At 45.9% G+C, this 14,554-nt stretch overlaps 1 protein-coding gene across 1 annotated transcript in view; it reads left to right on the top strand.

Moving 5' to 3' along the window:
* Positions 1–352: 352 nt before the first annotated feature.
* Positions 353–14,554, top strand: part of LOC120918941 (adenosine deaminase-like) — a 29,282-nt gene continuing 15,080 nt past the window's right edge. The window contains exons 1-5 of the mRNA XM_040330844.1: positions 353–423; positions 4,486–4,607; positions 7,869–7,930; positions 12,130–12,255; positions 14,047–14,190. Of these exons, the coding sequence (XP_040186778.1) occupies positions 4,572–4,607; positions 7,869–7,930; positions 12,130–12,255; positions 14,047–14,190 (368 nt within the window). The 5' untranslated portion in view covers positions 353–423; positions 4,486–4,571. The remainder of the gene's footprint in view (positions 424–4,485; positions 4,608–7,868; positions 7,931–12,129; positions 12,256–14,046; positions 14,191–14,554) is intronic.

Raw genomic sequence — 14,554 nt, 5'->3', positions numbered from 1 at the left:
ATACGCTGCGCCCGGCGCGGATGTACCTGGATCTGCCCCATAATATATCAATATATACCACTGATAACAGGCAACAACAAAGTGGTGGAGGATCTGTGTTTTTCTAATAATTACACGTTAGATAAATATACATTGTATGCATGGTTGGCGTAATTGTAGGATTAAAGCATTTTAGTTATAAAAAATATAAATGGCTATGCGCATTTAGAGGAGGAGGAGGAGGAGGAGGAAGTGTGCAGTATATATGAAGACTTTAAAAAAAATTGCATCGGGGTAAAGGATTTTATAAGGATTTAAGCCTTACCTCACTTTGTGATGAAGTCACATGACTGTGACGAAACGTGTTGGGTGGGGTTTAATGACGTCACTGGAAACAGACAAGGCAGCAACTTGCATTACAGGTTTTTCGTGCTGATTTATGTTGTAAGACAAACAAAGTTGTTTTATTAACATTGCGGTTTAAGTATGTGCCCTTAGGAGATGGTTGACTGTTGAATGCAAGTGTGTTTTTTAACGTTTTTTTACTAAATGTTGTTTTAACACCTCGATACTTCCATATGTACAGATACTGGTATTGTATTGAGGTGGTTATAGCAGGATCATGGTTGCGGCCAACTGAATATTGAACCCTACGGACCATGGGGCAGATCCACAGAGCAAGTACGCCGGCGTATATCTACTGATAGGCCGGCGTACTTTCAAATTTCCCGCGTCGTATCTTTGTTTTGAATCCTCAAACCAAGATACGACGGCATCTGGGTTAGATCCGACAGGCTTACGTCTTTGTACGCCTTCGGATCTAAGATGCAATTCTTCGGCGTCCGCTGGGTGGCGTTCACATCGTTTTCCGCGTTGAGTATGCAAATTAGCTATTTCCGACGAGCGGCCGGCGCATTCCTTTACGTCGTCTCTAGTCGCTTTTTTCCGGCGTATAGTTAAAGCTGGTATTTCGTGGCGTATAGTTAGACTTGCCATGTTAAGTATGGCCGTCGTTCCCGCGTTTATTTTGAATTTTTTTTTTTGTTTGCGTAAGTCGTCCGTGAATTGGGATGGACGTAATTCACGTCTATGTTAAAAAAAATTACGTCCTTGCGGCGTCATTTAGAGAAATGCACAGCGGGAAATTTAGCGACGGCGCATGCGCAGTTCATTCGGCGCGGGGACGCGCTTCATTTAAATGAAACACGCCCCCTAATCGCCGATTTGAATTCCGCGCCGTTACGCCGCTTGAGATACACTATGCCGCCGTAACTTACGGCGCAAATTCTTTATGGTTTCGATTTAAAGCCAGGTAAGGTACGGCGGCGTAGCGTATCTCGGATACGATGCGCCGGGGCAGATCTTTGTGGATCTGCCCCCAAGACTGGTGTCCCAATACTTTTGGCAAAATAGTGTATGTATGTGTGTGTGTGTATATATATATATATATATATATATATATATATATATATAGTGGAACCTCAGATTACGATCATAATCTGTTCCAGGAGAATGCTTGTAATCCAAAGTACTCGCATATCAAAGCGGGTTTACCCATTGAAGTCAATGGAAACGAAAATAATTTGTTCCGCATTGACTTCAATGGCATGCAATACCGCATGCGGCCAGAGAGCCTCGGAAACAGACAGAAAGGCCCGAGGACAGCTCGCTGACCTCCGAAAGGCTCGGGAACGTAGTATTTCCGAGCATTTCCGAACGCCGATCGGCTCCGGCGTCCCCCTCAGGCCAAACGCGGTACTGCACACCACTTTGGCCTGAATCCTGCTCGTGTTGCGAGACAACACTCGCAAACCGAGTTAGGATTTTTCAAAATACAATGCTCGTATTGCGAAACGCTCGTTAACTGCGTTACTCGCAATCCGAGGTTCCACTGTATTTATTTATATTTATTTATATATCTTTACACACACATATATATTTTCCTTGTTTTTTTTTTTTTTTTTTTTTTCAATTTACAAAAAACAAACTGAGCAAACAAAAGACAGATCTAAATCAAATCAATATTTGGTGTGACTATCATTTGGCTTGAAACCAGCATTCATTCTTTACACTTGCACACTTTGCACTCTAGCACAAGGTCTGCGATTTTGTAGGATTGGAGTCAGGTGTATCATTAACTAATTATATCAAGCAGGTGCTAATGATCATCAATTTAATATGTAGGTTGAAACACAACTATTAACTGACAAAAAAAAGAAAACCTGCTGTGTAGGAGGCTTAAAACTGTGTGGGGAACAGCCAAACTCTGCTACTAAGGTGAGTTGGTGGAAGACAGTTTCATGTCACAGGTCAGACACCATGGCAAGACTGAGCACAGAAACAAGACACAAAGGCCCAGATTCTGAAAGGGCTTACGACGGCGCAACGCAATGTGCGCCGTCGTAAGTCCTAATCTTGGCCGTCGTATCTATGCGACTGATTCATAGAATCAGTTACGCAAAGATAACCATTAGATCCGACAGGCGTAAGGCTCTTACGCTGTCGGATCTTAAATGCTTTTTTTTTTTTCGCCGCTAGGTGTCGCCTCCATCGTTTTCCCGATCGAGTATGCAAATTAGCAAAATACGCGCATTCCCGAACGTATGACCGGCCGACGCAGTGAAGTTACGACGTTTACGTACGATTTGCGACGCGTAAAGTTGCCCCTGCTATATGAGGGGCAACCAATGTTAAGTATGGCCGCCGTTCCCGCATCGAAATTTAAAAATTTACGTCGTTTGCGTAAGTCGTCCGTGAATAGGGCTGGACGCCATTTACGTTAACGTCGAAACCAATGACGTCCTTGCGACGTCATTTAGCGCAATGCACGTCGGGAAATTTTAGGGACGGCGCATGCGCAGTACATTCGGCGCAGGAACGCGCCTAATTTAAATGATCCACGCCCCCTACCCGGATCATTTGAATTAGGCGGGCTTGCGCCGGAGGATTTACGCTACGCCGCCGCAACTTTACAGGCAAGTGCTTTGTGAATCAAGCACTTGCCCGTAAAACTTGCGGCGGCGTAACGTAAATGAGATACGTTACACCGCCGCAGTTTAAAGCCAGTCTACAAGAATCTGGCCCAAAGTAGTTATACTGCATCAGCAAGGTCTCTCCCCGGCAAAGATTTCATAGTAGACTGAGGTTTCAAGATGTGCTGTTCAAGCTCTTTTGAAGAAGAACAAAGAAACGGGTAACAATGAGAACCATAGACACACTGATCGGCCAAGGAAACTTAATGCAGCAGATAAAAGACACATCATGCTTACTTCCCTTCCACATCAGAAGATGTTTAGGGGTTCCATCGGCACAGAACTAGCACAGTGGGACCCAATCTGCTGTCTGAAGAAGTCTGGTCAGAAGTGGTCTTCATGGAAGAATTGAGGCCAAACCTCCAACATGGGAACAAGGCTGAGTGACTCAACTATACATGAAAACATGGGAACTGGGGTGCAGAAAAATGGCAGAAGGTGCTCTGGGTCAGTATGTGAATTATTTGGCTGTAGCAGGAGGCAGGTTGTTGGCGAAGGGCTGGAGAGCAGTGCAATAATGAGTGTCTGCAGGCAACTGTGAAGCATGGTGGCGGTTCCATGTAAGTTCGGGGCTGCATCTCTGCAAAAGCAGATACGCCTGAATTTCTGCTTGATCTGACCGACGTAAGTCTCCTTACGCCGTCGTCCCTTGGGTGCATATTTACGCTGGCCGCTAGGGGCGCTTCCGTAGATTTACGCGTCGAATATGTAAATGAGCTAGATACGCCAATTCACGAACGTACTTGCGCCCGTCGCACTAAGCTACGCCGTTTGCGTAAGGCGTACGTCCGGCGTAACTTTAACCCTCATAAAGCAGGGGTAAGTCATGTTAAAGTGGAAGTAAACCCTCCTGTCGTTTTCAGCCAAAGAAGCGGCCATCTTGACCTCTGTTTTAATCTGCAACTGCCATGATGCTGTACATGTGAACTGTTATGAAACCAGCCATTGGATGGTTTGGAAGTTTGGTTGAGAGCACAAACAAATGTGACAGCTAGCATTTCCGGCATGCCGGGAATGTTAACTGTTTTTGTAACTATGAAATTTAAGGGTTTACTTCCACTTTAAGGTATGGGGATGCGGGTCGTACGTGAATGGGGCTGGGCGTAGGTTACGTTCACGTCGAAAGTATTGAGCCGACGTATCTTAGGGAGTATTTGCGACGTGATTCTGAGCATACGCGCGCATGCGCCGTTCGTTCGGCCATGCATTTACATGGGGTCACGGTTCATTTTAATACAACACGCCCACTACCAGCCTACTTTGAATTAGGCGGGCTTACGCCGGCCATTTTACGTTACGCCGGCGTAAGAAAGGGAGCAAGTGCTTTGTGAATACAGTACGAGCCACTCTAGGTTACGTCGGCGTAGCGCATATCAGATGCGCTACGCCGCTCTAAAGATACGCCAATCTTTCTGAATCCCGGCCAGGATTTCCCTGTATTCTAACAATTACACATCTCATATTTCTACGACAGAAGATCACCACGCCCACCGGTCAACGTCCATCCAACAGCCACATTCACCCCAGAGCAGCCGCAGAATCTTCACCGGAGCTGGAAGAATGGAGAAAACCTTCAGCGTCTTTAACAAGCCGAAGGTAAGTGCTGATGGATCACCAAGCAGAGATTGCGACATTCCTGACAGAGAAACTTCCAGGACCATGTGATTGGTTCTCCACCAAACAATGTCCGTCTGCTAGATCTGGTATAGAAACCTGCAAAAATAATTGTGTAATGTAAAGCGGTAATAAACCCAAAACCAAAACTGTAATACAGTGCCTTGAAAAAGTATTCATACCCCTTGAAATTCTCCACATGTTGTCGTGTTACACCCAAAAACGTTAATGTATTTTATTGGGATTTTATGTGATAGACCAATACAAAGTGGCACATAATTGTGAAGTGGAAGGAAAATTATAGATAGATTTCAACGTTTTTTACAAATAAATCTGTGAAAAGTGTGGGGGGCATTTGTATAGCGCCCCCCGGAGTCAATACAATTACAGCTGCAAGTCTTTTTGGAGATGTCTCTACCAGCTTTGCACATCTAGGGGCAGATCCTCAAAGAAATCACGCGCCGTATCTCTTGATACGCCGCGTAATTTCAAATTTTGCGCGTCGTATCTTTGTTTTGGTATGCACAAAACAAGATCCGACAGGCGTACGTTTTTGTACGCCGTCTGATCTTAGATGCAATTTTTCGGCGTCCGCTAGGTGGCGTTCCCGCGTTGAGTATGCAAATTAGCTATTTCCGACGATCCACGAACGTACGACCGTCCGTCGCATTTTTTTACGTTGTTTCCGTTCGGCTTTTTCCGGCGTATAGTTAAAGCTGCTATCTGGTGGCGTACTCAATGTTAAGTATGGCCGTCGTTCCCGCGTATAATTTTGAAAATTTTACGTTGTTTGCGTAAGTCGTCCGTGAATGGGGCTAGACGCCATTTACGTTCACGTTGAAAACAACGACGTCATTTGGAGCAATGCACCCTGGGAGTTTTTTACGGACGGCGCATGCGCAGTTCGTTCGGCGCGGGGACGCGCTTCATTTAAATGAAACACGCCCCCTACCCGCCCAATTCGAATTCCGCGCCCTTACGCCGCGAGAGATACACTACGCCGCCGTAACTTACGGCGCAAATTCGTTGAAGATTCAAACCAAAGCCAAGTAAGTTACAGCGGCGTAGCGCATCTTACATCTGCGCCGGGCGCAGCGTATGTATGTGGATCTGCCCCTTAGAGAGGGACATTTCTGCCCATTCTTCTTTTCAAAATATCTCAAGTTCTGTCAGATTGGATGGACACCTGAAACCTTGTACCACTAACGAGTCACATGACACTGGGGAGGGAAAATGGCTAATTGGGCCCAATTTGGACATTTTCACTTAGGGATGTACTCACTTTTGTTGCCAGCGGTTTAAACATTAATGGCTGTGTGTTGAGTTATTTTGAGGGGACAGAAAATCTACACTTGTTAAAAGCAGAAAAATAAAAACAGCCCGCACAGAGCATGTAAATAGTCCTGCAGCAGCGCTGCAAACCCCTGGTTTGGAAAAAGATAAAAGCTGTGTGGGATGACTCGATCAGATGTAGTTTAGGTATGTGCTCCAATCACCAAAAGGCATTCACCACGTGGGGGGATATGGGGTCCCCTTCGGGGGAAACACTCACCAGATGGTTTCTTTATACTCGCATTTCCATATAAATCACCTCACGTATCACCTTCAGATGTTTGGAAACTGCATACCCCTCTCCTATCTTGATCACCGTTATTGTATTCACTTTCCGGGTGTAGTGTCCGCAGATGTATAAGGAAATGAAAAAACCATATGGTGCAATATCGTTTTTGAATATTTAATGTTAACCCCAAAAACAGATATACAATGGTCCCCTCATAAAAACGTGCGTACCAGAAAATACATTAAATCAGGCACATAAAGGTTTCTTTAGCATTTCTCACTGTTAGGTGTAGACCCCTGAAGACCGCTCTATAGGCTTTCCTGTGGCTGTCACTTCCAGGTTTCTCACACAGTGGAACGCATACGTCACTTCCGGTCGGGTGCTGGATAGCAACGCTAACAGTGTAGAAAATCTACACTGTTAGGCTGCTTTCACATTGCAGCGTGGAGCCGCAGTGACGGTATAGCCCCGCTATTTGTAGCGCGGCTATACCGTCGTATTTACCGCGATATTCGGGCGCTAGCGGTGAGTTTTTAACCCCCGCTAGCGGGCGAAAAAGGGTTAATACCGCCCGCAGCGCGGGCGGTATTACCACGGTATTACCGCGCTTTCCCATTGATTTCAATGGGAAGGAGCGGTGAACACACCGCTCCTATACCGCGGTAAAGATGCGGCTAGCAGGACTTTTGGTGCGCTCCTGCTAGCGCACCGCTTCAATGTGAAAGCCTTCGGGCTTTCACATTGAACACTGCAGGGCATGATTTTTCATGCGGTATAGCAGCGCTATTTTTAGCGCTGTACCGCATGAAAAACGCCCCAGTGTGCAAGGGGCCTTATAGAAGCTTGTTCTGGTGGCAGCTTTCTAAAGCCTCGTACACATGATCGGACTTCCATCGGACAAATCCGTGGATTTTTGTCCAGTGGGCATTGTCTGTGAACTTGGTATGCATACACACGGCCATAGGTGTGCACAGCCTATTGTATTAGGGTGTGCACCCCAAAGCTCCAACACACACGAATGCCATCTTCTGTCATAGGGAGGAGGCTCTGATGGTGGGATATAGTTGATTGGGATCATATTATGTTACACCCTAAATACGGGTGAAATGGGTTCCTAAATTTGAACCTAGCCTTTAATATAATGGGGGTATTATATAGTGGGGGTGCCCCTGACCACTGGCACCCCCAACCAACCACCTGATGCCATTCCTAGATAATACTAATGCACATGGGGTAATTAGGGTGTGCCCAGGCACACCCTGTGCGCACGCCTATGCACACGGCAGAACATTTTCAGCCAACAAACACGACCGTAGTAGACGTACTACATGTTTTTTCAGCTCTTTAGCGCCACCCTTTGGAATATCCGATCGTGTGTACGGGCCTTTAGAGGGTATTTCCTCTCATTTCCTGTCGTGTCTACAGGACAGGAACCAAAGTAAAATCTTATGAATGGGACACAGATGGAAGATATGGGTAATACAATTCCCCTACTCGTTTTTGATACCACTGATCTTTTATCAACATAACACAACAAAATTCACCATTGCCCTTCTGAATCGAGGAAAAGGAGGCACCACCTTGCAGAGACAGAGAGAGGCGACAGCCAGCCCATAATCGGTAGACTTGTTTTTGTACATTTTGAAAATATTAACCATGCCATCCTTTTATTTCTTTTACAGGTGGAGCTTCATGTCCACCTGGATGCCTGCATAAGACCCGAAACCATTTTGTACTTTGCCAGGTAAGTGCCCCCTGTGCTGGGAGTGTCTGTATATTCCTCTACCCGGGATCTCAGGAACAAATATCCAAATTCCAGAGGACTGCAAAAATACAGATCTACAACTCACTTCTGTGAGTGGGATAGTATTAAGGTTACGCTGTTTTTACCCTAAACCTAGAGGCCCGGATTCACGTAGAATCGCGTATCTTTGTGCGGGGGCGTAACGTATCCTATTTACGTTACGCCTCCGCAACTTTGACAGGCAAGTGCCGTATTCTCAAACCGAAGTTGCGGCGGCGTAGCGTAAATAGGCCAGCGTAAGCCCGCCTAATTCAAATGTGGTAGATGTGGGCGTGTGTTATGTAAATTTAATGTGACCCTGCGTAAATGACGCTTTTCACGAACGGCGCATGCACCGTCCGTGAAAGTATCCCAGTGCGCATGCTCCAAATTAACCCGCAAGAAGCCAATGCTTTCGACGTGAACGTAAATGACGCCCAGCCCTATTCGCGAACGACTTACGCAAACGAGGTCAAATTTTCAAAACTCGGCGCGGGAACGACGTCCATACTTAACATTGGTACGCCTCATATAGCAGGGGTAACTTTACGCTGGGAAAAGCCTAACGTAAACGGCGTATCTGTACTGCGTCGGCCGGGCGTACGTTCGTGAATTGGCGTTTCTAGCTGATTTACATATTTCTAGGCGTAAATCAGCGTACACGCCCCTAGCGGCCAGCGTAAATATGCAGTTAAGATCCGACGGCGTAAGAGACTTACGCCGGTCGGATCTAATACAAATCTATGCATACCTAAGAATCAGGCGCATAGATACGACGGCACGGACTCAGAGTTACGACGGCGTATCTGGAGATACGCCGGCGTAACTCGTACGTGAATCCGGGCCCTAGACTCAATAAACTGAGCTTTAGTTACCGTATATACTTGAGTATAAGCCTAGGGTGTCCATCTGCATGCCTCACTGTGTCCATGTGCATGCCTCACTGTGCCCATGCCTCAACTGACGTTTAACATGGGAGTCTATGGAAGGGGTGCCCGGCTTTGAAAAATCGGTGCTCCCCAGCCGTAGGTCCCCCGGACAACAAACTTTCCACACTTATAGAGGAGGAGTCCCCAAAAGTCCGCAATAGCCTAGAATAGTGGTCTCCGCACTTTGGCCCGGGGCAGAGGCATTGGGAAATCACCTAAGCTTCCGCACAACCATGCACCCTGAGGGAGTCAAGGGAGGGGGCGAGCACGACACTCCACACCAGGGAGAAAGCCTCGCATTACTGTGTGGAGTTACAGACAGAAGAACAGGAAGTGAGGATTTCTCATAAGAAATAAGGACATTTAAAAGCAAAATGGAAGGATGAGGTAAGTGAAGGAGGACTGCACTAAGGTAAAGGAAGCTATTTAGGAAAAAAATTATTGTACCTTTACAACCCCTTTAAATGCCCTTTCTTCTCCATTCTAATGCTCGGTTTGAACTTCAGCAAGTCGTCTTCACCACGACTAGATGCCTAAATGCATTGAGTTGCTGCCATGAGATTGGCTGATTAGTAATTGAACAGGTGTACCTAATACAGTGGCCGCTGAGTGTATAACTTATCAAAAAAGAAAAAACAGAACATGTGCAAAATAAAGCCATAAATAAATGAAGTGGACAATTAATAAATGAATGACATTGGTTTATTGCACATAAAGTGGAGTTTGTACTTTTATAATATTTATTATTACTTATTAATCTCACACAAATGGCACGCTTTATTATTTTTCTCACACGGATGGATTTATTTCATATTGCACCTTAATTACTGTTTGTGAATTTCGCTCAAATCTACAGATGGATTTCATTTATTTATGGCTCCATTTTACATGTTATATTTGGCACATGATTATTCATTATATAGTAAATAGATACCAGCCTGGTTGAAAAAAGTCTTCTATAAGTACCGTATATACCGTATTTATCAGGGTATAGCGCGCTCCCGCGTATAGCACGCACCCCTAAAGTTGCCCGAATTCCTGTGGAAAAAAGTTTTTTTGTACTTACAGTTTTGGTGTCTTGCGCGACGTCCATCGGCGGCCTCGTCGGGTCCGGCGTCCGTCTGCGGCTTCGGGTGTCCTCTTCGTCGGGTCCGGCGTCCTCCCCGCTCGTTTCCCGCGCCGAGCTTGAATACTGCGCCGACATATACCGAGCGCAGTACACTCGTGTATCGTCGGGCAGGCTCGGCAACTCTCGCGCTGACGTCCTGTACGCTCAGGATGTCAGCGCGAGAGGCGCCGAGACTGCCCGAAGATACACGAGTGTACTGCGCTCGGTATATGCCGGCGCAGTATTCAAACTCGGCGCGGGTATCCGAAAGCGGGTATCGGCGTATACCGCGCACCCACGATTTTGCCCTGATTTTCAGGGCAAAATAGTGAGCGGTATACGCCGATAAATACGGTACTCGAGTATAAGCCGAGGCACCTAATTTTACCAAAAATTGGGAAAACTTATTGACTCGAGTATAAGCCTAGGGTGTCCATATGCATGCCTCACTGTGCCCATGCCTCACTGTGTCCATGACTAGACTGACGTTTAACATGGGAGTCTATGGAAGGGGTGCCCAGCTTTGAAAAATCGGTGCTCCCCGGCCGTAGATTCTCTAGACAACAAACTTTGCACACTTGTAGAGCAGAAATGGGGATATATGTGTGCCAAATTCCGGGTCCAAGGGACCTACGATCGGCTGGTATCGGGTCCCCAAAATCACCGGAGAAATGACCGTTTAACATGGGAGTCTATGGAAGGGGTGCCCAGATTTGAAAAATCGGTGCTCCCCGGCCGTAGGTCCTCTAGACAATAGACTTTGCACACTTGTAGAGGAGAAATGGGGATATATGTGTGCCAAGTTCCGGGTCCAGGGAACGTTCGATCGGCCGTTATCGGGTCCCCAAAGTCACCGGAGAAATGACCGTTTAACATGGGAGTCTATGGAAGGGGTGCCCGGGTTTGAAAAATCGGTGCTCCCCGGCCGTAGGTTCCCCAGACAACAAACTTTGCACACTTGTAGAGGAGAAATTTGGATACATGTGTGCCAAGTTCCGGGTCCAGGGAACGTACGATCGGCCAGTACCGAGTCACCGGAGAAATGACCGTTTAACATGGGAGTCTAAGGAAGGGGTGCCCGGGTTTGAAAAATCATTGCTCCCCGGCCGTAGGTCCTCTAAACAACAAACTTTGCACACTTGTAGAGGAGAAATGGGGATACATGTGTGCCAAGTTCTGGGTCCAAGGGACCTAGGACCGGCCGGTATCGGGTTCCCAAAGTCACCGGAGAAATTACTGTTTAACATGTGAGTCTATGGAAGGGGTGCCGGCTTTGAAAAATCGGTGCTCCCTAACCGTAGGTCTCCCGGACAACTACACACTTTTAGAGGAAGAGTGGGGCTACATGTGTGCTAAGTTTGGGGTGCAGGGGACCGGGTCCCCAAATTTCGGGAGATCATGGGGCAAAAAGGTGACTCGAGTATAAGCCGAGGGGGGCATTTTCAGCACACAAAAAATGTGCTGAAAAACTCGGCTTATACTCGAGTATATATGGTAATTTGAATATTGGTAGATATAATAATAATAATAATAAAGCAGATGGATTGGTAGGTTTTCCTTCCCATTTGGCGCAGACGTATTATTTCTAATATAACTATCAGTGGCATTGTCTGGGTTAGCTAACCTATACCTACTAGTGATAGGAGGACCAGGCCTGTCATTTGTAGGTGGTGGCGGATTAGGCATTAGCCTGTATGTTGTTGTGGTTTATCGGCTGTTATTATGGGGGAACTATGGAGATCTTACAATAATTGGCCAGCATGCTGGTTGATTTTCAAGGAAATGCATCAGATGGCGATCCCTGGTGGATCATCCGGCCTCCCTTGTTTCTATTGGCCCTTGGGACCCCCGTCTCTGATTAATGTCAACCGGCTTAGTACATCATTCAATGTCAGTTAGATGCAGTTGCCTATCTTAGTACATCAGGTTGTCATTTAGATGCAGTTACTCCAGGGCTGGACTGGGACAGAAATTTGGCCCTGGACTTCATCCAGACGGGCCCACTTTGACAGGTCTCTCCCATGGCGGCCGGACAACTGTGTCAGTTAGGAGCAGTGGGTGCAGCGATGGGTTCGCAGAGACGTTACGGTAAATTTTTTACCATTTCCTGTTTTTATTATCAGAAAGAAACAGATGCAATCAGCGCACTTCGAGAACCTGGAAAGCTTTCAGAAAAGCGTGACGTGTTCTTCCCCCGGGAGCCTCACAGAGTTCCTATCCAAGTTTCACATCTACATGCCGGCCGTGGTGTAAGTTTCCCTTTACACTTCCTGATCTCTGTGGGTTGTAGTGTTCTCTCATCAGGGCCGCCGTCAGGGGGGTACAGGCAGTACACCTGTAAGGGGCCCGGAAGCCCACAGGGCCCCAGATGGCAACCCCCCTTTTTTTTATTTATTTATTTTTATATATATATATATTTTTTTATTGTATTTATTTATATATATATATATATATATATATATATATATTTTTAATTAAAGGGCTCAGATGTCCCCAGGGCCCCATGTGGCAAACCCCCTTTTTTTTTTTTTTATAAATGTTTTTTTTTTGTTTATATATTTATTTATTTATTTTTATTAAAGGGCCCAGAGGTCCCCAGGGCCCTGGATGGCAACCCCCCCTTTTTTTTTTTTTTTTATAAATGTTTATTTTATTTATTTTTTATATATTTTTTTATTTATTTTTTATTAAGGGGCCCAGAGGTTTTTTTTTTTTTTTTATTGAAGGGCCCAGAGGTCCCGCATGGCAACCCCACTTTTTTTGTAATTTCTTTTTATAAAAGAGGTCACCAGGGCCCCAGATGGCAACCCCCCTTATTAAAAATAAATAAATATATATTTTTTATTTCCTTTTTTTCTTTTTATTAAAGGGCCCTGAGGTCCCCCCTTTTTTTAAATACATTTTTCTTTATTTCTTTTTTCTGTAAAAGCCCCCCCCCTCAATTTGCGGGGCAGACCCCCCCCCCCCCGCTTCTCAATTTCAGGTGGCAGCACCCCCCCCCCCCCCCCCGGTTCTCTGCTCCAGAAGGGCCCATGCCTGAAGCTGTGTAAGGGGCCCCATAATTCCTGATGGCGGTCCTGTCTCTCATATCTGAACTGATAATCAGTGTTTACTTGTTGCCTCCATTTCCATCATTTCTGGTATTCCTTGTCATAGTGAAAAGAGACAGGTGACTCAAATCTAAAGCTGGCCATACACTGTGCAATCTGATTGTACAATCTCCTATAGATTTCACAAAAATATGACAATATATGACAATAAGGCGACACTCAATTTCCTTCAATAAGCGGTAAAAACACATTTTACCCAACCATACTGTACAATTTCAGAAAGTTTTTCCCTCTCCTTTCACAGTTCAGCTTGCAGTATAACTTTTTTTTTTCTAAATCTACAAAGTAATTCTGGATAGGAAATTATTCTTGCAAGAGCCACATACCTCCCGGATTTCATTCAGGGAAGATGTAGAAAAGTCCATTGTGTGTTTTCTTGTCCAAAGACTCTACAGAGACTCTGATGTGTCCATGGGCGTCCGCTCCATAGGGCAAGGGAGGGCGCTTGCCCCCCCCCCTAGAAACCAGTGCCATGATCATCGGTGAGAAAAACAGCGGGCAGGAAGCAAGGCGGCGGCACGGCGAATCCAATTAGAGCCGCGCTCTCTCTCTCTTCTATCTCCAGCTGACAGAGAGGGTGGGGGGCTCCATTTTTTTTTATATTGTTATTCAAAGTTGCTAGTTGCTTGATAGTTGCATCAGGTTTCTCAAACCTTTGCATGCCTGCTCTTATATGTGATAATGACTAAGCCCCTCCCCTTCATGACATTGTCAAAAAGGGACCGAGCATGGATGACCTTAAAATTATGCCCCCCCCCCCCCCTGAAAAAAGTTCAGCGGACGCCCATGGATGTGTCCTTCAAGTTTCGTTCACCAACGAAAAATAAATGGGAGCTTTTTGCTTACTATTGATGGGAACTTGTGGGGGTGGTCACACTTATGTCCTGTGTGTAAACTTTACAAATCAGATTCCTATGTTTTCCTGTCCAGTGGTGACCGCGAAGCTGTGAAGAGAATTGCCTATGAATTCCTGGAAACAAAATCTAAACAAGGGGTGGTGTATGTGGAGGTCCGCTACAACCCTCAGCTGTTTGCCAACTGCAACGTCCATCCCATCCAGTGGAACCAGAAAGAGTAAGTATTGGAAAGAGCGGGAACATCTAACTGAGCCCTTATCAATATCACCTAGCGTTATTTTCCAGGAAGGCTGCAATATAAGCCCTACCCTGAAAATAAGCCCTAGTTTAAAATGTTTGTAAAATCCTATAATCCACTTTACAGTAGTATATAATGTACAATGTGTGTGTGTTTCTGTAATATAATAGTGGTAAAGAGAGCCCCGGCAGGTCACATCTTTTGATCCTGCCAATTTCTGCTTCTTTAACCGCTTCCATACCGGGCACTTACGCACCTTCCTGCCCAAGCCAATTTTCAGCTTTCAGCACTGTCGCACTTTGAATGACAATTGCGCGGTCGTGCTACACTGCACCCAAACAAT

The sequence above is a fragment of the Rana temporaria genome, chromosome 12 (genome assembly GCF_905171775.1).
Source record: "Rana temporaria chromosome 12, aRanTem1.1, whole genome shotgun sequence".
Taxonomy (NCBI): Eukaryota; Metazoa; Chordata; class Amphibia; order Anura; family Ranidae; genus Rana; species Rana temporaria.
Note: the sequence above shows the minus strand (reverse complement) of the source record. Positions and strands in the feature narration are given on the sequence as shown.